Raw genomic sequence first — 25,905 nt, forward strand, 5'->3', positions numbered from 1 at the left:
GTAGTTGCGCCCAAAATGTGGAACTCTCTCCCCCGTTTAATCTGTTCTGTTAACACTATCTCTGAATTCAAATCCATGCTCAAAACTCACCTTTTTTCTGAATGTTATAATTCGTAATTATTTTTTATTATTTATTTTTATTTTTTATTTTTTATTTTTTCAAAGTTATATTTGTTTGTTTTCTGCTGGTTGCCGCCCCATCTACCTATTCTCATTTACCGTACTTGCACTCTCAACTGCCTGTTGTTGTTCTGTCTGCTGTCTTTGTCAACTGCATTTATTGTTGTTTGTTTATTGTAAAGTGTCCTTGAGCTCTGGAAAGGCGCTATATAAATAAAACGTATTATTATATGGGATCAATGCATGCCGCTACTGAAAATGATCTCCAGTGCAGAAGATGGAGGTAAGGATCTGCTCAGCTCTGTCTGTGGACTCTTTGCAGTCTGTGTCAGTACCTGTCAGGCTGACGATGTACCTGAGCAGGTAAGTCATGGTCTTCTGCAAGTGCTGATGACGAGAGATGATGGCAACAATGAAACCGGCAGGTTAGACGTAGATGTTGCCATTGAAGTCACTGCAGTGCTGTTATCTAGCATTTCATATGACGGAGACATCAAACTTACTCCACTGTTTCGTGGTACGGCTCAAATCTGCAGCAGAACTACATCCCAAAACTCACCACTCACTGCTTGAGGATCCTCAATGAACCTTCTGAACAATATTAACTGTTAAATGTGTTCAACATTGATAACAAAAATAAATGTTTCTTGTACACCAAATCAGCATATAAGAATTTCTGTAGGATCATGTGACACTGAAGACTGGAGTAATGATGCTGAAAATTCAGCTTTGACCTCACAGGAATAAATGACATTTGAAATATGTCACAATATTACTGTTTTTACTGTACTTGTCTTGGTGAGCTTAAGAGACTTCTTTCGAAAACATAAAAAATCTTACCAACCCTAAAATTCTACAGGTTTTTATCCCCAAAATGCTCTTGTGTATATGCTCTATTTCCCTTCACTTTTAAGTCAAATATAAAGTTAGGCTGTCGTTACAGAAATATTTAATTTAGATTCAAGTATTTAGAAGAACCATAAAGTAAGTCGAGCAGCACAACAGTCTTGTTTAATTTTTTTTCAAAGCAGATATTCTTTCCCAATTCTTTGAGCTAAACCTCAGTTGTGTTGGTTCATTTTTTTCCCAGTATATTTTCCATATATATATTTGTTTCAGTGTAATTTTGGATGTTTTTTGAAGTTAGCTCCTAGTTAGCAAATTAGACACCTACTAAAACATTTTGTAAGTGGATGGCAATTTCTGATGGAATGAGATCTAAACTGTGTTTTCCCAGAATCCCTCTGTGCCAGGGCAGGTTCAGAGAGCGGTCGGTATGGCCACACTTGCGCTCTTGTGTGATGTGGCTGATCGAGGTGTCCTGAAGTCCCAGTCTGAGGCCATGAGATCACTTTACTCGCTGACTGACTATTTCTACCCTTCATCATCATCATCATCCCAGCATCTCAACCAGACATTACTGAAGCCCACAACTGCGACAGTCAGGTCTGTTCAAGCTCTAAAACAATTTTGGTAGACCTTTGCAATAAGGCTCCATTTGTAATAAGGCTCCATTTGTTAGTTAAAGGGATAGTTCACCCAAAAATGAAAATTCTGTCATTAATTACTCGCCCTCATGTCGTTCCAAATGCGTAAGACTTTCATTCATCTTCAGAACACAAATAAAGATCTTTTTAATGAAATCTGAGAGCTTTCTGTCCCTCCTTTGACAGCTACTCAACTGACACTTTGACGCTTCAAAAAGTTCATAAAGAGATCATAAAACGAATCCATATGAATTGAGCGGTTTAGTCCAAATTTTCTGAAGCGACATGATCGCTTTATATGATGAACAGATTGAATTTAGGCTTTTATTGGAGGGACATGGAGGGACAGAAAGCTCAGATTTCATCAAAAAGATCTGTTCTGAAGATGAACAAAAGTCTTACGGGTTTAGAACTGCATGTGGGTGAGCAATTAATGACAGCATTTTCATTTTTGGGTGAACTTACCAATTTTACATTACATTACACACTACATTGGTTAACATAAACTAACAATGAAAAATAAGCATTTATTAACCTCAGTTAATATCAACATTTACCAAAACATTATTAAAATTTAATTGTATCTAATATTATGAACTAACAATGAAGATTTGTTATTTTTATTAACTAACCTTAACAAAGAGTGTTGCTCATTGTTAATGTTAGGTAATGCTAACTAGGATTTAACTAATGGGACCTTTTTGTAAAGTGTTACCAAAACATCTTAAATAAGCTACCTACTTATATCATGGCTGCTGTGGGTCTTCAATGAAAAGTTCACCCAAAATTTTCAATTCTATCATAATCTTCCACATCCATATGGAGGAGAACTTTTATCAAAGTATTTTTTTCTGAGGAGGATTATCACTTATTCATTTATGAATGTGTGTTTACTCCAGTCATCCAGAAGATGGCCTCTTGCTGAAGGACTGGGGGCGAATTGTGGCCCAGTTTATTGGAGATCAGTGGACGTGTCTGAGTTTCCTGCAGAAGTCTGCTGGGACCGTCCGGGCTCCTGAAGCTCCTGAGGTCCTGAGGGCTGCGGTGGACGCTCTGGCATTATTGCCTGGCCATCTCGTTCTCCCGGTGCTGGACTTCATGGCATCAGTCCTGCCACAGGTGGGGAAGCAAAAGAGAAGGACATAGACTGTACTCTTGAATTAAATTAAAAGGTTTCTTTTTGTGTTCAGTGCCAAGTTAAAAAGGTGAAAAATCTATATTTACAAGAGACAAATAACAACAATACAAATAACAACCTAAGATAGGAAGGCGAGCATGAGAGGTACCAAACAAAATAAATGAAACTCATCTAACTAGTTTTATCAACTAAACTGACAATTAAATAAAATGTAGAACAGAAAAGTCTTCAGCGTGAAACGCCCTAACTAAACTATTCTAAATATTAAAATAAACAAAACAAACAGGGGTGTGGCACTCTCTCCTAAACCTAGTGTGTCTAATACAACGGGACGTTCCTGTGTGGAGCACAATGAATGTTGCACGACTTGCTTACCTACTCGCTCCTCTTCAGCCTTCACACAACGTGACGACTTGAGAAGAGAGAAACTTGCACTTTAATTTACAGGAAGTGTTCTACACTGGGTAATGTAAGGTAACTACATGGGTTACAGGGATAGTTCATCCAAAAATGTAAATTGTGTCATGATTTACTCACCTTCAAGTTGTTCCAAACCTTTATGAATTTCTTTCTTCTGCTGAACACAAAAGAACATATTTTAAAGAATGTCGGTAACCAAACAGTTGATGGGCCCTATTGACTTCCATAGTATTCTTTCCCCCATACTATGGAGGTCAGTGGGGGGCCCCTCAACTATTTGGTTACCGACATTGCTCAAAATATGTTCTTTTGTGTTAAGAAAGAAATTCATACAGGTTTGGAACAACTTGAGTGTGAGTAAATGATGGCAGAATTTTCATTTTTGGGTGACCTATCCCTTTAAGGTTAGGTTTAGGGGTAGGTTCAGAGTTAGTACCTAGTTATTACCCAGTTATTTTAGTTACTATAATAAGTACATAGTATGAACATTTGGAACAGGACTTAAAGTGCTACCGACAGAACATACACAACTGGACACTTTACATCCACATATACATGATAACATTGAATGCATCGGGCAAGTACTGTAAAGGAACACATAATAAACTCTAGCAACAGCATGTAATCACAAAAACACAGATTCGCGCTAACAAGGTGTTCAAGATGGCAGCAGTCAAACAAATCTAGCAAAAAGCTTCCGGGACAGAGGAGATACGGGTATTTAAACGGGTACGGTAAAAGGTGATTTGCAACGTGAACCGGGCCGTCAACTTCTGTGATGAAAAATGACAAGCTGTTCGTCCATTGGAATCTGAAACACAAAACAGATGAACTCACACACACATACACATGCATTCCTCAGTGTACTTTAGAGTACGTTACAATTATCATTTCAGATTTAAAGGGCAACAAATACATATTCCACTGTTATCTAAGTAGTCTTCCTTAAAGTCAACTGATAATCTTAGTTGAGGTTTCTTGTGCCAAACAAGTGTCAGTAACATTATAGTCTCAGCCTCCGACGTCACGCCCACGGACCGTTGGCTAAACGTCTGATGCATATGGCACACTTTTCTGGAAACACTTCAGGAGTTTCGAAGTCGCGATCTGATTGGTTGAATTCTACAGGATGTCCGGGAGACGTGTGTGTCGCATTCTTTATCGGCCCGCCTGGAAACAAATGCCGTGATGCCAAAACCCCTCGTGGAAGAAGAAAGCCGTTGTGTTTACAACTGAGACAATAGCGCTTGCCAGGATCAATTAAACGCTGGATTTTCAAAAAGTATGTGAAGTTCGCGGCTCCATTGTTGCAGTAAACTTGCACAACGTTCATGAATGAATAATTTATTAGATGCACACCGGTCTGTTATTGTAGGGACATCGACATTATATTGCCACGCCCCTAAACATGACGCGGAACAAAACGAACTGTGATTGGTTGGGTTACATGTCAGTCAAACGTCCTCTTGGGCGGTCCTTGGCCAAGAAAAGCTCAGATAGAGTCCAGACCTTCTGCAGTCAGTCTGAAGGTCTGGCTACACGAGACTAGTAACATTATAACAACACCAGGAATTTCAGGGAATTTTACAATTGTAGAAATATGATTTTCTGTTGGTAAAAAAAAGAATATATTATGTGTGTATATTATTTTTCTGTGCCTTTTTACGGACAGGTTATGTTGTTGTGATGCGTGTTTAGTTCATGGGTGTATTTTCACCAGCAGATGGTGCAGTGTGAAGAATCTCTGTGCGTCGAGGCCGTATGTGCATCATGGAAGGTGGTTCAGGCTCTGAGCACAAACCCTCATGACTTCTGGTCCACACTGCAGGGATTCGTGCGCTTAGCTTTTGACCATGGGCTTCTGCAGCTCACAGAGGAACAGAACCCCAGCATCACGGCCTGCATACAACAGGTCAGGGAAAGATCTACAAGCACTTCGCCTTCTCCCTTTACATCCACAACATATTTTGATCAAAAATATATATAGCTAGTGTATATAATAAAAGCTTTCTGGTTTTTGACAGATTTTGAGTGAGCTCATGGAGTTGGCTCAGGTCCGATCAGGGGTGTTTAATGTTCTGATCCAGCATTGTTGTGAGACGTGGCTTCCAGCAGAGGGTGTCCAGTCAGACGCTGTGTTCAGTACGGCTCTCTTACACCTCAACATCCTGACTGAGGCCTGTGTGTACGGCCCAGTGTTCAGAAGAGACCAAAGGTCAATTTGAACAACATTAAGAAAGATATTCAAATAGTAAAATGTTTATATTAATATTTAAATAAATACAGAATAAATATTTTGAAAAAATACTAACAACTCTATATATACTGTGTATATATATATATATATATATATATATATATATATATATATATATATATATATATATACGCACCAACAGACTTTTTATATATATATATATAAAAAGTCTGTTGGTGCATCAGTGACTACTTCTTATAGAACCTGTCAATCACAGCTGTCAATCATGACGTTACACCACCGTTTTTATAGCATCACGTAATTAACTAAAAACAAGCTTATTTAAAAAACAGACACTTGAACTTACATCAGCGTGATAAAAAAAACTACAGTAAATGACAGAAACCACATTTGGAAAAAAGATATTTGAAGTGTAATTGAATTGTTTAGTTGGTCTCACGGGGGAGAATAACACGGGGAGGCGGGGCTTATGACCTTTACTAGGACCAGTCACCGGGGGGCGATCGAGACGTTTTGATCGTCAGTTCTAAAAGACCTGCTTTAATTTGTCATTGCACTAACGTAAAATGGTGTGTGAAATATTTATTGTCAGATGATGAATAAACTTGATGAAAAACATACAATTAGTTTGATAGTTTGTGTACAATATTTGTCTTAAATCAATCAAACAATTAGATGATCAGTTGATCCCTCCTAATTTCATTTAATTTACTTAGCAGTAAATCCGTTTTATGACAGTTGATAAAGATATTTTAAATAATTGAAAAAATGTAGAAATGTAAGTGCATAAAACAAAAATTGGAAACACTCATTAATTTGTCGCTCCAATATACAGTTTGTCAGGTTTGATTGTTTTTTGTGCCTAGACATTACAATTTAGCTGTGAGGACAACCTGTGTTTATAGTTCGGATACTGGCTATCAATGTGCATGACGGTAGGTAAAGTTAAGGATAAGAGCTGTAAGTTCAAAAACAAGTTGGTTATAGAACTGTTTATGAGAAATCTTGAGCACATAAAAATAATAATAAAAACGTTCATTTTAAGAAGGTTTACTACTGTTGTGACAAGGATTCTGAGATATATGCAAAATACTCGCGTTCTTGCCGAAATGATTGGCCATTTCGTTTGTCGTTGTTTACATAATGCCCCGCCCCCTCAGTCTGTCTGCAAATCAGAAGTGGGGAATGTCAGGGAATTAGATTAAAAATAAATCCGTTTTTTTTTTTTTTATGTACATCATTGTTTAGCGCATACAGTATTTAGAAAATAACATTATTTCATATTAATTCGATCTATTGTAAAATTATAATACATTTCATAATGACAGTTCAAAAAAGGCTGATGTTAGACTTTGTAATCATGCTATTTTCTTATTCCATATCAGTGATACATTGTTTAATTCTTTCTGGTTTGTCGTATGTATCAGTAGCTTTTAGGGGTGGAATGGTACATGTATGTTTTCGTATTGAACCGAAACGGTACGGGTGTCACGGTTCGGTGCTTAAATTTACACGGAGAATACACGGTATAAAAATAAATAAAACTCGCGTGCAAATTAATTAAAGGTATAGCGGAGGATGTTTTACTTCCTGGTGGGTAGTCTAAACTATTGGTACTCCTAATTGTCAATCATTCTGGTGAATCAATCAAACTTTTCAAAAAGTGGAGAGGGCGGGTCTTATCTAAAATTTTGAAAGATCCTCCGCTATACCTTTAATGTAATGCGGAACTACTGTTAGATACGCGGGTTCTTTAGGGACACCTAATCTGTAGCCCCGCCTTAGCTCTGAAGCAGGCTGCGATCATAGACAGTATCAGAGAATGTCTAATATAAAGAGAATTGGCACTCTCTGCTTACTTCCGGGTTCTGGACTGGTTGCAGTAACACGTCTCTATCCATGCGAGGGCGCTCGCGGGCGAGTGCAGAATGAATGGAGGTCTATGGCGAAATACCCCTCAAAACCCACTTTTCTCAGGATATAATTTTTTTTCTAGTAATTTAAATGTTGTATTCGAAAGGGGGGGCTAAGATAATACACTCAGCTGAAAATTGCATTTTTAAGTTCACTTATCTGCTCTAAAAAAGCGTTCAAAAATGTGATGACGTCATTCATTAGCAGAATGCTAGCTTGTTCCGGCCAACAACGGCCCAACCTGTAAGAAATCGAAAGGACATAAGTACTGGTTCATTCAACTTTCGACCTATAACCTATGTTGAACTTGCAAAACCTACAATAAAATCTGAGATTTCTCAACGGCAATCGGGTGAAAGAGACACATTTAGCCATCTAGCCCCATTGACTCCCATTCAATCTGCACTCGCCCGCGATCACCCCCAGTGGAATTCTAATGGTACTGCAACCAAAATCAATACAATGGGGCTAAATAGGGAGTGCCAAGGCTCTCCGTAGACGGGCTCTGACAGTATCAGAGAATGTCTAATAGGAAGAGAATTGGCACTCTCTGCTTACTTCCGGTTTCTGGACTGGCTGCAGTAACACGTCTCTGTCCATGCGGGGGCGCTCGCAGGCGAGTGCAGAATGAATGGAGGTCTATGGCGAAAAACCCTCAAAATCCACTTTTCTCAGGATATAATTTTTTGTCTAGTAATTTGAATGTTGTATTCGAAAGGAGATGCAAAGAAATTACACATTGCTGGGTGTTAGATTTTTTAGAGTCACTTATTTGGTTTAAAAAGTCTTTTAAAATGTCAATGACGTCAGAATGCTGACGTCATTAGCAGAATGCTAGCGTGTTATGGGCAACAACAACTCAACCTGTAAGAAATCGAAAAGAAATAAGTACTCGTTCATTCAACTTTCGACCTATAACCCATGTTGAACTTGCAAAACCTACAATAAAATCTGAGATTTCTCAACGGCAATCGGGTGAAAGAGACACATTTAGCCGTCTAGCCCCATAGACTCCCATTCAGTCTGCACTCGCCCGCGATCACCTCCAGTGGAATTCTAATGGAACTGCAACCAAGATCGATACAATGGGGCTAATAGGAAGTGCCAAGGCTCTCCGTAGACGGGCTCTGACAGTATATAAACGAGATGGGTCTGTCTGCGGACTGCAAGAGAGGGGAGTAACAGGAAGTGGGCGTAACTTGAAGTGGGCGTAACTTGAAGTTGTCCAAATCACATAGAACCACACGATATGTCAAACTCAAAATGAGATGTTGTCGGCAAGATGCCAGCTCGTATAGAGACATTTAGTAATGTCGTAAGTTTAACATTTAAACCACATTATTAGATTACCCTTTGACTTTATGAATACACATAAATGACAGCTTGGAAATATATTAAAGGTTTTAATTAAATATTATTTCAAAAAAAAAATTCAGCACATGTAGTCAGAGGTACAGAAAAATAATAATAATTCAGCAAATAAGGAAATTGTTTTATTTATTTTAATCATGTTTGTTAAAAGTATGTTGAATGATGTTAGTTCATTTGTGCAACCATGTATTTGCTATAATGATGAAAATATTTGAAAACCAGTTAAAATCAAGTAGCCTAATGATGCAATCCTTAGTTTAAATCTTAACTTTTGAGTGTATGCAGAATTAAATGGATGTAAAATGATCATGTCACATGTGATATTTTATTTCATGTGACAGAAAAAAAAAAGACAGTAACACCAGTGACACACAATGAATTACCAATGACATACATAAGACCAAAGATCATTATTCTTCAATAATAATAATATAATCATAAAGTTTTATTTTTATTTATTTTTATTTTTATTTGTTTTAGCACAATTCACACCCAGCGGTAATTCAGGAAAAAAATATCCGAATGCTCCACGTGAAACTTCGGTCTTCCGATCTTTTACCATCGTGTCAATTCTCAACTGATTTTGATTAATATGCGGGAGGGAGCGAGAGAGAGCCAGACAGTTTGAAGACGCGCGCGCGCGCGACCGGGGATTTCTCTCTCTCTGCTCGTTCCAATCGTATGCACAGCAGTCATCTACATTCTACATCATTTACCGATCAAATAAGGCAAGACAAAAAATCGCTTGTGAGAGAGACGCGTGAGTGACAGAGAGACGGAGGGAGAGCAAGGAAAGGAAATGCAGCTGAATGAATACGCTACGTGTTTTAAATAGCGAGCGTACTTTTTATTTATTTTTTATAACGAAACGCAATATGTTGCGGCCGGTGTTGATTATGTGGCGCACCGCACTATGTGTGGGAAACAGTTTGTTCTGTTCATGTTAAACTCGTGCAAGAGCGATTCAAAAGCATTCATAAGTGTCTGTTTGCTCTTATCGCTCTCGCGGTAGGCTACTTTGATATCATACACCGACCGGTCTGTGCAGCGCAGCTTTAAGTCGAAAAAAACAGTGAGCAACTTGAAGTGGACGTAACTTGAAATGACGTAACTTGAAGGGGCGTAACTTGAAGTGGGCGTAACTTGAAATGACGTAATTTGAAGGGGCGTAACTTGAAGTCTTGCAGGATGCAGACAGATTCTATTGATATAAACGGCTGCGATGTGCAACGCTGAGAGAGAGAGAGAGAGAGAGAGAGAGAGGGAGGCGCGGGCGCGTTCGAAAAGTCGCAAAGTGTTTACTTATATTTGTGTGCGTGTGTGTGTGTGTGTGTGTGTGTGAGGTGTGGGCGCGATCGAACAGTGGAAAATGAAAACATACTCCGTCACTTTTTTTATACAGGACATCATTCAAACTGCAAAGTGTTTAAGTTACTGTTAATTAAAAAGCAAATACATTTTCAATTCATTCAGGTACCATTACCAAACATATCTCAAGGTCTTTTTGTCTTTTTATTAATTTAATTAATAAACTAATTATATAAAACTATTGTCAGTGCACTACAAATAAACTGGTTCTATGCCTTAACTTTATTAATAAAACTTATTTAAAAAATACAAGGCTTAAGTAATTTATTTTCCTTTGGTGGTACAGCCTGAGACATGCACAAGCCTTCTGCATTTTTGTTTTGCTTTTCCCTCCATTGTACCGAGCTCGTACCCAACCGTGATGTCTGAACCGAGGTATGAACCGAACCGTGACTTCTGTGTACCGTTCCACCCCTATATATATATATATAGTAACAAAGTATGTAAGTTACAAAAGTTGCACAATATATCGAAATATCGCAAATGTATATGCATATCGCAACGGCTTGCAATAACTGGGGTCATGAGCAATAGACAAAAAATCACTCACTGCTCTTTGCTGCATAACTTTTGTAGCTTTAATAAGAATCAGTATACTATATAGCCGATATTTAATTCATAGAGTGAAAACTAAGCCGTGTTTTATTTTTAAATTTGATTATTCAGTTTCTGCTGTTAAATAAACCTAATGTAGGATAACCTGAAACCCTAAACCCCGTAGTTTACACTGATGTTAAAATAACACTTATACTTATGCTACAGTAAAACACTTGATGTTCACTTTCAGAAGTTGTTGGGATGTTTTCTTGTCACAAAAAGAATGTGAAACACGTATGTAGGTTATACCATTTTGAATATATTTTAAAGATCATTTAAATTAATTTTACACACTTTAAGCATTATCGTATCGAATATCGCATTTTCTTTCGATATCATGCAGCCGTAGTATTTGTCTTTTTATAATACCCATATCTTTTTATATAATATTTTATATTAATCTATTTGACTGCTCTAATACATACGCATATGTGCATAAATAAATCAATATATATATATATATATATATACACACACTATTATTATTTTATTCATTTATTTTCCTTTATTCTCTTGCTTTCAGGCTTGTTCAGGAGGTTCAAAGCTATGTTGAGCAATTTGGTGATACTTGTGCAGCAAACACAGCTGTCAGCAGGTAAACCACAACACTAGCTGTTTGTAATGTAAGATAGTTGTCACTTTTGATACACTAGTGAGTAATGTTTCATTAAAGCATTCCATAATTGTGAAGAAATGTTGTGGTATGCACATTTTAGAGGTTGGCATCATTGACTAAGCATGACTTTTATAAATAGACTGGTTCAAAACTACTTGAATTAAATATATTCATTGTACTTTTCCTCATACAGTAGCATGTCAAATACTTTGATGCTGATTTACATTTATTATTCTGAATCTCATTTCCAGTGATAACAGAGACGATCAGTTTCCTCGAGTGTGTGCTTTGGCTTTTCTCTGCCGCTTGAATCCATCTAATCGTCTCCACCAGCGTCTGATGGAAGAGCTCGTGCAACGATTACTGAGGAAGGTTTGTGTTCAGTTCTTAACTACAGCTCTTACTGGAAATTGGGTGTTCAATTCTTAAAGAAAGCACTTCCTGAAAACAATGAGTGTGTGTTTGATTCTGTTCTGTTCTTCTCATGGTTATTGCATGTGTTTATGATTAAAGTTCCCTCCTGTTTCTCTTTTCCTTCCCTCAGGATGCCGAGATTTCAAAATCCAAAGTACGTTACTATAGCAACTCCATCCAGCACAGAGTGAAGAACCGTGTGTGGCAGACGCTGCTGCTGCTACTGCATAAACTCAGACTGGTTAGATCTCTACACACACGCACATGCATATTAATACACTTGGATTTCAAGGATTTTGGCCGATACCAATTTGATAACAACCTCACAAAGTAATATTAACATTCAGTCATTTCTACTAAACATTACTCGATTAAATCTAGTGGATGTATAACAGGCCTACATAGTTAGACGGGCACAATGAAGAAAAAATATGAATTAATTAAATATTCTATAATGACGACTTATATATATATATAAAGGCTGTTATTTGTAATAGAGTGCAACAGTTGGGTTCCGGAAATACTTTTTCTATTCATTTTCTCCATAGGGAAACTGATTTTTAACAATAACTTATAAACCATTAAAGACAGCCTTACTGGATTGTAGTTCTCAGCCGTAAAGCCATAAAATACACAGTCTTGTACCGAAAGTTTTTATTTTTTTGCTTCAAATCGAAGTTTGTAAAGTTATGATTCACCTCATGGCTGATTGGCTTGGTTCATGGCTTATAATACTTTATCAAAAACTTTTTTTTAAATCCCTATGGGAAAAATGAATGAAAAAAATTCTTCCGGAACCAGCGCTGCTGAAAGAGTGGGCGGGCACTAATGCAGTCTATACTAAATAAAACAATCTTGCTATTTTTGTTTTGTTTGTAATCTTGCCAATAGCAGATGAAATAAGATCAGATTTTGTATATATATTTGAATTAGATTTTTTAATGTATAGATATATGTGATGTATAGATCATGTATGTGTGTGTGTATATATATATATATATATATATAATGCAATTTATTTTATATAAATTATAATACCTTTTTTTTAAAAATCAAACCATTTTCTATTTACACACACACACACACACACACACACACACACACACACACACACACACACACACACACACACACACACACACACACACACACACACACACACACACACACACACACACACACACACACACACACACACACACATACATATATATGTATGTATATATATATGTGTACATATATGTATATATATATATGTGTGTGTGTAGAAGAAATGTAAAAAAATTATATGTGTGTGTTTGTAAAAAAAATTAAATTCAGTTTTTCCATATGAAAATTAGTTATGTTTTTCTAGCAGGTAAGACTTATATAGTCACTTTAATAGTGTACTTTGTTATCTGCCACAGGAGTTTGTGTCGGACTGTGTGTTGAGTCACGTGTGTGAGGCCGGGTTCTGCAGTAACCAAGCATCCGTCAAGTACCTGATCGAATGGACCCTGATCCTGATCCTCCATCTGAACCCGTCTCGCATCCAGAACCTGTGGAACTGTTTCAGTCTGGTGAGTCTGAACTTATTAACTCACAAACCTCAATCTACAAACAGGTGCAACACATACGCAACAAAACCAGGCTTGAATGCTTCTCATTCCAAGTTCTGCGGTAGAAAAAAAGAACTAGATTAAACTCGGACAGGAGGAGGTATTTTAACACCTAAAATGTTACACACAGCAGCTTGAGTTATGTAGATATGTCTATTTACTGGTAAATAATTTGTTTTGCAGGAGCATGAGAAGACAAGAACAAGCATTTGCACTTTTTTCTCTGTCCTCGTGCACCTGAACGTCCTCTTCCTGAAACTGCAAGATAAGGTGCAGTTTTTATCATTTTAATCTAATTTCTTCCTCTGCGAACAGGAAGAAATCAACATTTATTTGTGTTTTCTCTCAGGAGGTGCAGTGGCGTAGAGCGGTGGAGGTGAGCCTGCAGTGGTGTTTCAGTCATAACTTCAGCGTTCGTCTCTATGCCCTGCTCGCCCTTAAGAGGGTGTGGGAGCTGGAGGACGCCCGTGCCCTGGAGGAAAACCTGGGTGGGCTGACCACGGTGGTCCAGGCCTGTTTACAGCAGGCTGAAGCCATGCAGAACACTGGGTGAGAAAAGATTCACTCATTAACCCTGTAAAGCGCACTTCATCTTATTTGATTCGGGAATTTCGAAGGCCTCTAAATTGTCGACATGATCAACTTTGAAAAATGCCTTCTGATGTCTAATTGATAGTTTATGCTTTTTTAGCAAGCAAAAGGCCTTTTAATAGAACTGTAAAAATGTCCCCCTTCAGGCCGTGGTAAATCGGAAATCTTTACTGATTTTTGTTTAGTAAATTTAAGAACTTTAATATTTCAAGATGAACACTTATTGGACTGAAGCTATTTAGGTTTAATTGATTATCCATACATAATTTTTTTTAGAAAGATCATATTAAATTGTGACCTTCAGGCTTTCAATGAACGTATATTTGTCAGTCATCATATGTTTTCCCCCCACAATAAAAACTACAGAGCTTTGATCAGAAAAATCTAACGCATATTATTGGGAGATACAGAGTGACAACAGATATTTATAACCATTTTATGTAAGTAGTCTGCTATACTGTGATACAGATCTCATTAATTTACATTAAAGGTGCTCTAAACGATGTTGGGTGATGTCACTTGTTGTTCGAAGTATTGTCAAACAAAACAGAGGCTAGCTTGATTCCACCCCCCCCCCCCCCCCCCCTTCCGTGCTTCCTGAAACAGTCATGAACCATTTAGAAAAAACAAACTGGATTTACCCACCTGTCCAGCAAAAACAGAGCCACCTGAATGTCGGATTGGAAGCCCTTCTGCCGGCGGAATTCTCGCCACCTTTTGAATGCTTTTCCTTTTCAGGACTTCACTGTTCCTTTTCCCTCTTCTTTGTTATTTGTTCATCGGAAAGTCGTCTCTTTGGTCGTGTGTCGGCCATATCAAAATTCTCAAGAATATACATTTGTAACGTTAGTCGTTGTCGTTGTCTAGGACATCTCTTCTCTAGCTAACTTCCCTCTACATGCTTCTCTCTCCTCCACTCCCCACACGTGCATGCGAACTAACCCCCAAACCCCCACCCCCAAATCATTCTAGTCTGTTATTGGCTGGAACACTGTTTGTTATGTTTCGTGGTCCAGGCTGGGCCAGTTTGTTTTTCTTGCCGTTTGTGGAGCCTGGGCTGTCTACAGAGACCGTGTTTTTTTTACAGTGTGTTCAGGGGACAGGCAGCTAGCGGATAGTGAGGAGATGTTTGCTGTATGTGACAAAAAATGTTTTAGCCTAAAAAACGCGTGACATCGCTTAGAGGACCTTTAAGTCTATCAGAATTTTTTATCAGCAAGTGCACCAAATTACATATTTTTTTGCTCAGTTTGGGCCTCTGAATAAAACTAGTGTTTTTTCCTCCTTTAAAGGGATACTCCACCGAAAAATGAAAATTCTGTCATCATATACTCACTCTCATGTTGTTTCAAACCTGTATGAATTTCTTTCTTCTGCTGAACAGAAAGGAAGATATTTAGAAGAATGTCAGTAACCAGACAGTTTTAGATACCATTGACTTCCATAGTATTTTTTTTTCCTACTATGGAAGTCATGGTATCTAAAACTGTCTGGTTACCTACATTCTTCTAAATATCTTCCTTTCTGTTCAGCAGAAGAAAGAAATTCATACAGTTTTGAAACAACATGAGGGTGAGTATATATGATGACAGAATTTTCATTTTTCGGTGGAGTATCCCTTTAATATGAACTCCATATCTGCTTTACAGGGTTTAATAGACCTGTGAATGCGATCCTAAATTATAGCGACAAATTTTGGGACTGGTTTTTCTTAGATTCTCAGAAGAAACCTGGAGATACCAGAGACTTGTAAAACCTTTTTTTTTTTTTTTTTTTCTCCACAGAAATGCAATGAAAAATTGGTCTAGAATCCAGGAGCATTTCTTCTTCAGTGCTTTCCACCCAATCAGGGATTACAGTGTTGAGGTGAGATCTCTCTCTCTCACACACACACACACACACACACGGTTTTGCTATCTTTGTGGGGACTCTCCATAGGTGTAATGATTTTTATACTGTACAAACTGTATATTCTATTCCTTTACACACACACACACCTTTTTTTCCTATTGTCTGTGTATAATGTCATTTGTTCTGACCTGTCATAATCCATCAGCATCACGTTCTCTGCTTCTCCAGACAATATTCCAGACCTTTCCCAGTCTCTCAGAGTTGTCAGAAGATGAGTGGCTTCCACTGTGGAAATTTGAGAGTTTTGTTGTCTTCCCGATGTGCGCCGCCCTGCCTTTGAAGAACCGTGTGAGGGATCTCTGTGAACTCCAGCCTGGTGACTGGATCCAGCAGGACAAAGGTAATCACCACATGAGGGCAGCAGAGAGCAGGAACCTCACCACACTTATAAAAACCATGAGAATCTTCAGCTATTTCCCTGGTTTCAATCAGTGTGAGGGATACGGTCTTGTCAGCTCTAATGTTCAGTGTTTTACAGCACCAGCTAATTTGTTAGAAGAAGAGTGAAATCATTACATTACAAGCACACATGTTATATGTCTGATATGTCTGACGAGCGCTGGGCAGAAGTTCAGAAGAAAATCACCCCGTGGAAGATGAGCATCCAGGAGCAGGAGCCTGAGCTCATGGCCCAGCAGAGGGCAGCACGCCTGGGCAAACTCACCAGCAACCTCCTGGTGGTCGCATCACTCATCGACAAGCCCACCAATCTGGGCGGTAAGACAAATAGACAAAATGAATGATAGTAATATTATATAGGAGAAGGGATCAATAAAATTGTTTATGATGGCTAAACCCTAGAAAACATCTGATCATATCGATGTGGATGTTTGAACGAGCTCAGCAATTCAGCACTCCAGTGAAGGCATATTTAATATAGCACTTTATACAATAGATTGCTTTAAAACAAGCAGCTTTACAGTATTGAATATAAAACAGTGTCATGTAGTCATGGATTGGACTATGCACTTTCTGTTTCTGTCTGTAATATATATATATATATATACACACATATATACACATATATACACTAGTGCTGGGCAACGATTAATCGTGATTGATCGCATCCAAAATAAGTCTGTGTTTACATAATTTTTGTGTGTATACTGTGTATAATTATTTTGTAAATACACACATATGCATGTATATATTTAAGAAAAATGTGTTATTTAGATATAAAATATTTATGTATAATATAAATTATGTATTTTTTTATATATATATATATATACACACATGCAAATATTTCTTAAATATATTTTTATTTTATATTATCTTAAACTTATTTTGGATGTGATAACAGGGTTCCCGTGAATCCTTAAAAAGTCTTAAATTAGATTTTTTTAATTTTAGGCCATAAAAAGTCTTGTGTTTTAAATTTTAGATGACACTTTGACTTAAACATATCTAAATGCTTTCCAAATTAAAACTATCTAATTCGCATACATATTATCTTTTAGAAAAAAATGTCCATAGGTGAAAATGCTCCTGGAAATCAATTTAAGGTGGCAAATATCGCCCCTTAATAAAAATGTTAATTTCTGTCACTTCTTTGAACTGACCACTGCATAGAATATGAAAAATATGAATTTCTTTGTGAGTCTGCTGTCAACAACAGGCCTAAACCAGCCATGGTACCAGTACAAAAATACACTCAGTAAAATATCATCTAATTATTATCAACAAAACTATATTGAAATTTCGCCCCTAATGTACGGTATTAATTTTGATTTCTTCAGGTATTAAAAAGGTCTTAGAAAGCCCTAAATTGGACTCTAAAAAGTGTGCAGCAACCCTGGATTAATCGTGATTAATCATTGCCCAGAACTAATATATACCTAAAGAAAATAGTGATTAGTGATATAGATATAAATGCAGATCCCACTGTTTTGATTAAATAAAATTAAATACGAGTTTTTGCTCTAGTTTTATGCATATAGGTGTTCCCTAAAATTTGATTCAACAAGAAATAGTGCAATATATTATCACCTTTCTTGCAGTACCACAATATATCAAATTGTGATGCATATCGTATCACCAGATTCCTGGCGAAACATAGCCCTATTATTGAGTGCATCCTGTTATGGTCTTCATTGTCTTTGCTGTGACAGATGCTAGTGTGTCTCACACTGTTTTCATTCTGTTTGATCTTTGTTGTTTTCTGAATGTCATCATTGCAACTATAACAGAGACATTCAACACACACATCTTCCCTTCTGAATCAACCAACAAATCTGTTTTAACACAAGCTCATCAAAAAAGGCTCATTCATCACATTCAAACATTCTGCACAAGCCAACTATTGTTTGTTTGATAGGCATATGGTTTTCATTCATGCTTTATCTCAGTCACATTCTATGAATAAATATCAGTGCTCAGTTGCCTTCAATAAGACTGATAAAAGAACCACAGATGAATATGAATGTCTGTATCATATAATATATGTGAAATGTTTTATTTTATATGTTTTTGAAAGAAATCTCTTATGCTCACCAAGACTGCATTTATTTGTTTGATCAAAAATACTGTAAATTTAAAATCATTGCAATTGTATTCTATTTTACTATATTTTACTATATTTTAGATTTTTTTTTTTTCATGTGATGAAAGCTGATTTTTCAGCATCATTACTTCAGTCTTCAGTGTCACATGATTCTTCATAAATCATTCTAATATTCTGATTTGATGTTGAAAACAGTTGTGCTGCTTTTTTCCCCCCTCTAAGGATTATTTGATGAATAAAAAGTCAAGATAACAGCATTTATTTGAAATATGAAATATAAAAATATCTATCTATCTAGACGTGTTACTATTAAGATTATCAGAGGACTAAACCGCAAGTGTTTGTGTGTCTTTTCCAGGTCTGTGCAGGACGTGTGAGATCTTTGGGGCCAAAGCTCTGGTTCTGGACAGTTTGCGACACATTAATGATAAACAGTTCCAGGCGCTCAGTGTGTCTTCAGAGTTGTGGCTGCCAATGCTTGAGGTGTGTTTTTATTTCTGGCCAGATATAGATTCTTTATTTGTATAGAGTATCAATTCTGTTCAGTTTATTTTGCAGCCTTTTTGACAAATATATCAGTTGCTCAAAACTAATCCAAACTGCAAAAATTGTGTGTTTTTTTTTTTTCAAAATCAATTGTTTCCACAATTGTGGTACTAGGGGTGCAGAAATTACACACTGCAGCTTTAAAGAAATAGTTATATTTTCATATTTCCTCTAAGTGTGAGTTGAAATAAGCCTAGAGATGTTATTCTTCATAATCATGCATTACATCAGCCAAATATGTACCACACAAAACCATCAGAAGCTCGGTTTTGTGGGGTGAAATGTAGAAAATGAGCATTCTGTTGATTGAATCTGTCATGATTAATGAAGCTGTTCAGAAATCTCAAGTTATCTGCCTTCATTTTCCAGGTGAAGCCCGCCGAGTTGTCAGATTACCTGCAGCTGAAGAAGAGAGAGGGATATTGGGTAATAGGTGTAGAGCAGACATCCAACAGCCAGAGTTTACAAGATTACACGTTTCCTGAGAGAAGCCTCCTTTTACTCGGGTAAACCAACACCTCCAACTCACCACCCAAATTCTGTCTATATGCAGTGGCCCCAAAAAGTGTTTGTACATCTCAGCCACACTCAAAAATATATGAATGTTCAATCATATTAGCAAATGTCCTAGCAGAGTAGCTACAGAAATGTTTGACAACCACATTTTAAGTTTTTACATTTTGTTATGTAATGCAAATATATTTATAAATTTTTAAGGATCAGTGACCCTAATAATTATTTGATGACTTTGATAAAAAAGGATGCGTCTTTTAAAAATGTAGCTTAAACGTACATTATGTAACTTTTTTCAATCCTTCTTCCAAAACATATTTTTTGTCTTACCCTAATTCACTATGGTAAGCCTATAAGTGTTTGTTTTAGACAGGTCGGGATGGTTTTCGCTGGAAATTGCGTACATAGGCCACTCGCCTGTGCATGTCTAGTCATATCTGTAAGTAGAGAAAAGATGCTATGTGGGAGTGACATAGGTTTGTGCATTATACCCGCCCGCGCTCTCAGATCACTTGGACGTGGCTGTGTACAAGAGGTAACAACGATATAAATACTGTTCGTTTTCTCACACAAACCGCTCGTTTCGTGTCTTAGGCCATCAATGTGTACTTACGATGTGGAATTGTTTAATTTGGACGACGGGGAATTGTTTTAATTTGGACTCTGTGCATACTCTTTGAGGTGGTGACCATAGACCTGCATTATATGACTGACAGACAAGAACGGTTTGACCTAAAAAGATCAAAATTGAAACTACTGCGGAAAAAGACACCTACATCTTGGATGCCCTTGAGGTAAGCTAAAACATATCAAAATTTAATTTCAAAGTGAACTATCCCTTTAAGTGAACATTAAGCCGTAAAACACTTAGAAAACAATTGAATAAAACAAGGATGTAAAAAGTAACCTAAAAAAATTTAAATAAATAAATATAAATAAATATGTATAAATAAAAAAAAAAAAAAAAAAATATATATATATATATATATATATATATATATATATATATATATATATATATATATACAGCGGGGAAAATAAGTATTGAACACGTCATCATTTTTCTCAGTAAATATATTTCCAAAGGTGCTTTTGGGGATATTTAATTTAATTTTATCAATCAATAAATTCCTCTTGAAACAAACTTTGTTGTATTATTTTAATTTAATACTGTGAAGCTGCTTTGATACAATCTGTATTGTGAAAAGCGCTATACAAATAAACTTGCCTTGACTATTGACATGAAATTTTCACCAGATGTTGGTAACAACCTAAGTAAGCCATACATACAAAGAAACAAACAAAAATAAGTTCAGAAATTAAGTTATGTGTAATAATGTGAAATGACACAGGGAAAAAGTATTGAACACATGAAGAAAGGGAGGCGCAAAAAGGCATGGGAAGCCAAGACAACTGCTGAAAACTTACAGTAATTAAAAAGCAATCCAGCCCCCTGTCAGTGGAAATTAATAACAGCTGGTTCAGTCCCAAATGATGGCCTACAAAAAGGTGTCATTGCCAAGGTGTCACACAAGACACATCTCATGATGGGTAAAAGCAAAGAGCTGTCTCAAGACCTTCGCAACCTAATTGTTGCAAAACATAATGATGAACACACACACGCACGCACGCACGCACGCACGCACACAAATATAAGTAAACACTTTGCTACTTTTCGATCGCGCCCACGAATATATATATTCCAGCATTGCAATCTTTACATCGCAGCCTGCTTCAGAGCTAAGGCGGGGCTACAGATTAGGTGTCCCTAAAGAACCCGCGTATCTAACAATAGTTCCGCATTACATTAATTAATTTGCACGCGTATGGCAAGCCGTTTTAACATTTAATCATTTTAACCGACTAGTCTCTATTTTCATGATACTAGTACTTATTTTTTAGATACTAGTATCTATTCCATTAAGTACTAGTACTTATTCATTAGCTACTAGTGCTTATTCTTTAGGTACTAGTGCCTATTCTTTAGATACTAGTGCTTATTCTTTAGGTACTAGTACTTATTCAATAGATACTAGTACTTATTCATTAGATACTAGTACTTATTCATTAGATACTAGTACCTATTAAATAGATACTAGTACTTATTCATTAGATACTAGTACTTATTCATTAGATACTAGTGCTTATTCTTTAGGTACTAGTACCTATTAAATAGATACTAGTACTTATTCATTAGATACTAGTACTTATTCATTAGCTACTAGTGCTTATTCTTTAGGTACTAGTGCCTATTCTTTAGATACTAGTGCTTATTCTTTAGGTACTAGTGCCTATTCTTTAGATACTAGTACTTATTCATTAGCTACTAGTGCTTATTCTTTAGGTACTAGTGCCTATTCTTTAGATACTAGTGCTTATTCTTTAGGTACTAGTGCCTATTCTTTAGATACTAGTGCTTATTCTTTAGGTACTAGTACTTATTCAATAGATACTAGTACTTATTCATTAGATACTAGTACTTATTCATTAGATACTAGTACCTATTAAATAGATACTAGTACTTATTCATTAGATACTAGTACTTATTCATTAGATACTAGTTCTTATTTATTAGATACTAGTACTTATTCATTAGTTACTAGTACTTATTATTAGATACTAGTACTTATTCATTAGATACTAGTACCTATTAAATATACTAGTACTTATTCATTAGATACTAGTACTTATTCCAATAGTGACTAGTAACTATTATTTTGTTACTAGTAACAAATATTTTTTTTGCCATTGACTTCTATGGGGATCTGTCATTCAGATATCAACTATTCAGTTCTGACTAGTATGTATTCCAATTGTGACTAGTACATATATATTAGATACTAGTAGTTATTAGGTACTAGTACTTATTTTTTAGATACTAGTACCTATTACTAGATACTAGTATGTATTCAATAAATACTAGTACTGAATCATTAGATACTAGTACCTCTTAAATAGATACTAGTACCTATTAAATAGATACTAGTACTTATTCATTAGATACTAGTACTTATTCAATAGATACTAGTACTTATTCATTAGATACTAGTACTTATTCATTAGATACTAGTACCTATTAATTAGATACTAGTACTTATAAATTAGCTACTAGTACTTATTGAATAGATACTAGTAACTATTTATTAGATACTAGTATTTATTCCAAATGTTACTAGTAAGGTTTTTTATTTTACTAGTAAGATTTTTAATTGAACTATCCAGTGGCCGTTCTGACTAGTCATAACATAAGACAAGTAAAAAAGCAGTTGTGACTAGTAAAATAAAAAATCTTACTAGTAACATTCGGATTAAATAGATACTAGTCACGATGCAGTTTAACATGAGGCTAATTGATGTGTCTCTCCCTGTGAGATTTCCTCACCTCTGAATGCAGAGAGAGAGAGAGAGAGAGAGAGAGAGAGAGAGAGAGAGAGAGAGAGAGAGGCATGTTCTGACTATGGGGCGCCGTTTGTAAAGTGTCTCATGCTGAAAATAACAGCAACATTTTGTCACATTTAGCTTCAAACAATGTTGTATTTAACTGGTATGAATTTTTGACGGTCACTTTTTACCACATTTACAACAATATTTGTCAACTTAGAGATATTTTAAATAGTTCAATCTAAATATTAAATGTTACACCTAAATGTTAAATCTAAATCTAAATGTTAAATCTAAATCTAAATGTTAAATCTAAATCTAAATGTTAAATCTAAATATTAAATCTAAATGTTAAATCTAAATGTTAAATCTAAATCTAAATGTTAAATCTAAATCTAAATGTTAAATCTAAATATTAAATCTAAATGTTAAATCTAAATGTTAAATCTAAATCTAAATGTTAAATCTAAATCTAAATGTTAAATCTAAATATTAAATCTAAATGTTAAATCTAAATGTTGAATCTAAATCTAAATGTTAAATCTAAATCTAAATGTTGAATCTAAATGTTTCGGGTGAAACTAAATATTTAACTAATATGCAAAATCAAAATGCCGGTAACCGGAAGTGCCAAAATAAAAGCTCGAGGAGGTCAGTGTGCGTTTATAGCATGGTTTAGTGTCAAATAACGAATAAAAACCATCTCATCCGAGGAAATGGACTCTTGGACTTGGATTATCGTGATAATAACTACCTAAAATTTTAAACACATTTGGAGAAACTGTATTTGAAGAGTAGGCTAGTGTCACTTTAATGAAAAGTGCGGGACTTATGACCTGCAGCCATAATAGCCAGCCACGAGGGGGCTCACTTTGACTGAATGTCATGTCATCACTCTCATCACGAAACTCTACAGTTTCTCCAAACGTGTTTATTATTTTAGGTAGTTATTATCGTTATATTATCGTTATTATTATGAGATGGTTTTTATTCGTTATTTGACACTATAAACCATGCTATAAACACACACTCGAGCTTTTATTTTGGCACTTCCGGTTACCGGCATTTTGAATTTGCATATTAGTTAAATATTTAGTTTCACCCGAAACATTTAGATTCAACATTTAGATTTAAATTTAGATTTAGATTTAACATTTAGATTTAGATTTAACATTTGGATTTAGATTTAACATTTAGATTTAACATTTAGATTTAGATTTAACATTTAGATTTAGATTTAATATTTAGATTTAACATTTAGATTTAGATTTAACATTTAGATTTAACATTTAGATTTAGATTTAACATTTAGATTTAACATTTAGATTTAGATTTAGATTTAACATTTAGATTTAGATTTAACATTTAGATTTAGCATTTAGGTGTAACATTTAATATTTAGATTTAACTATTTAAAATATCTCTAAGTTGACAAATATTGTTGTAAATGTGGTAAAAAGTGACCGTCAAAAATTCATACCAGTTTTTTAAACATTGTTTGAAGCTAAATGTGACAAAATGTTGCTGTTATTTTCAGCATGAGACACTTTACAAACGGCGCCCCATATCTGACCGGTTCTGACCATAAACTGGTTCTGACATGCCGAGCGCTCATCAGCAAAACCACCCAACATATTATTTAAAAGCTTGGTTTATTAGTTCAATCAGCACCTGCACTTCTTATCTGACCTCCTCAGCAGGCCTAGATTAAATTAGTTTTTCAATTTTTACAGAATGCATTTAAAGACCATGTAAATATTATTTTGTTTTATTAAGCTTTAAGGTCATCTATATGCTAGTGTAGACCTACTTCTATATTTACAGAATGCATTTTTAAAGACATTCAGATTTAAAAATTACATTTTTTATTTATTTTATTAATTAAGGTTTTTATCTATATGCTAAAGTTGACAAACTTTCAGTAGATAGGCTATACACATTAACATTTAGAGCCTTTCTCTTTAAGGAAGATGTAGCAAAAAAATCAGATGGCTGATCTTGTCCGAAGAGGCATATGCTAATTTTTGTCCAATATAATTCCCAAATAGCATTTCATTTTCCATGTGCTTCTTCCAAAAGGAAATACGGGAACCAAAAATGCACTTGTCAAGTAATTTATTTTTAGGCATTAAACAGGGTAAATGTTTTAAACATAAACATTATAGTATTGTAGAACTGTGAATGATGGGCGGGTGCCGATTTTGTGTGGGTCTGGTCAATGGCGTAAAAGTACCATTTTAAATGGCTTTATAAACTCATTAGCTTGACTTGAACATACCTTAGCATTCCATCGAATATTGATTTTTTTTTTTATTCTGCTTGGTGCGGTGCATGACTCTAAAGTGTCTGTTTGTCTCCAAACAGTAATGAAAGGGAAGGCATTCCTGCAAACCTGCTGCAGCTGGTGGACGTGTGTGTGGAGATTCCTCAGAACGGTGTCACCCGCTCCCTCAATGTGCACGTGAGCGCCGCCCTGCTGGTGTGGGAATATACCCGCCAGCATTTAGGACAAAACCCCGCAGCCCCTCGGTGCTGAATTTGCTGAGCAAGTCTTGTGTGTTTTAGCAGAAAACATCTGTCAGTATTTGGGAGATGCATTTTACACCATTTTTCTAAGGAAAAGTTGTGATGCATAAGATGCGTTTTGCATGACAAGACTCCCCAAATTTGATTAGAAATATAGAAAACTGCTTAATTCATATTTAAATATGTCTGTTGTTCCTTTTCCTTCCCTTTGAGTTTTTATTTTTTACTCTGTATTGACAAGTGTTGTTTGATGACTTTGTGTTTTATCTTATATTTTAAGAGAAGTATTTTAATATACATTTGAATTTAGATTAAATAAACTGTTTTCTCTCTCACAATGACTAAGTTGATATTTAATTCACATTTACACATCATATTTGTTCCCACGCATGTAGCATGGACAAATGCAATGCAAAAGGTCTCAATTAATCACATCCATAGCCGTTGTAATCCCTTGAGAAACTAAGCATCTGTGTAAATATAGACTGTTTAAATGAGCCACATATTCAAGCGGTCTGTTTTCTCTAGCTGTGTAATTCACAAGTCAAGCGTTTGATTTTTCCATGTTGTCATCGCTGTGGATAAACTGATGAAGGGACCCTGGAGATAGTAAACTGCACTGTCAGGTGCTCACAGGGCAAATGAAGAACCAGAGAGGAGTCAGAAGCAAACT

General features: G+C 35.8%; 2 protein-coding genes across 2 annotated transcripts in view; both read left to right on the forward strand.

The window, feature by feature from the left end:
* Positions 1 to 1,038: 1,038 nt before the first annotated feature.
* LOC309486954 (putative methyltransferase TARBP1) lies at positions 1,039 to 25,895 on the forward strand. The gene is made up of 16 exons (XM_082154462.1): positions 1,039 to 1,566; positions 2,507 to 2,726; positions 4,889 to 5,077; positions 5,190 to 5,380; positions 11,157 to 11,228; positions 11,501 to 11,621; positions 11,794 to 11,904; positions 13,070 to 13,222; positions 13,445 to 13,531; positions 13,611 to 13,810; positions 15,637 to 15,718; positions 15,932 to 16,103; positions 16,331 to 16,480; positions 18,625 to 18,749; positions 19,182 to 19,318; positions 25,071 to 25,895. Exons 1-16 carry the CDS (start codon positions 1,397 to 1,399, stop codon positions 25,240 to 25,242), a joined length of 2,352 nt encoding a protein of 783 aa, XP_082010588.1. The 5' UTR covers positions 1,039 to 1,396; the 3' UTR covers positions 25,243 to 25,895.
* Positions 6,683 to 25,905, forward strand: part of LOC309486962 (uncharacterized protein) — a 62,332-nt gene continuing 43,109 nt past the window's right edge. The window contains exon 1 of the mRNA XM_082154476.1: positions 6,683 to 6,836. The gene's annotated coding sequence lies outside the window, so the exon portion shown is untranslated. The remainder of the gene's footprint in view (positions 6,837 to 25,905) is intronic.

Source organism: Leuciscus leuciscus (assembly GCF_965113295.1).
Source record: "Leuciscus leuciscus genome assembly, chromosome: 22".
NCBI classification, from domain to species: Eukaryota; Metazoa; Chordata; class Actinopteri; order Cypriniformes; family Leuciscidae; genus Leuciscus; species Leuciscus leuciscus.

Coding starts and splice junctions, on each gene's coding strand:
- LOC309486954 (XM_082154462.1), top strand. CDS start 1,397: ATGGCCACACTTGCGCTCTTGTGTGATGTGGCTGATCGAGGTGTCCTG. Junction 13,223..13,444: donor TGTGGAACTGTTTCAGTCTG/GTGAGTCTGAAC, acceptor TTTGTTTTGCAG/GAGCATGAGAAGACAAGAAC. Junction 13,532..13,610: donor TCCTGAAACTGCAAGATAAG/GTGCAGTTTTTA, acceptor GTTTTCTCTCAG/GAGGTGCAGTGGCGTAGAGC.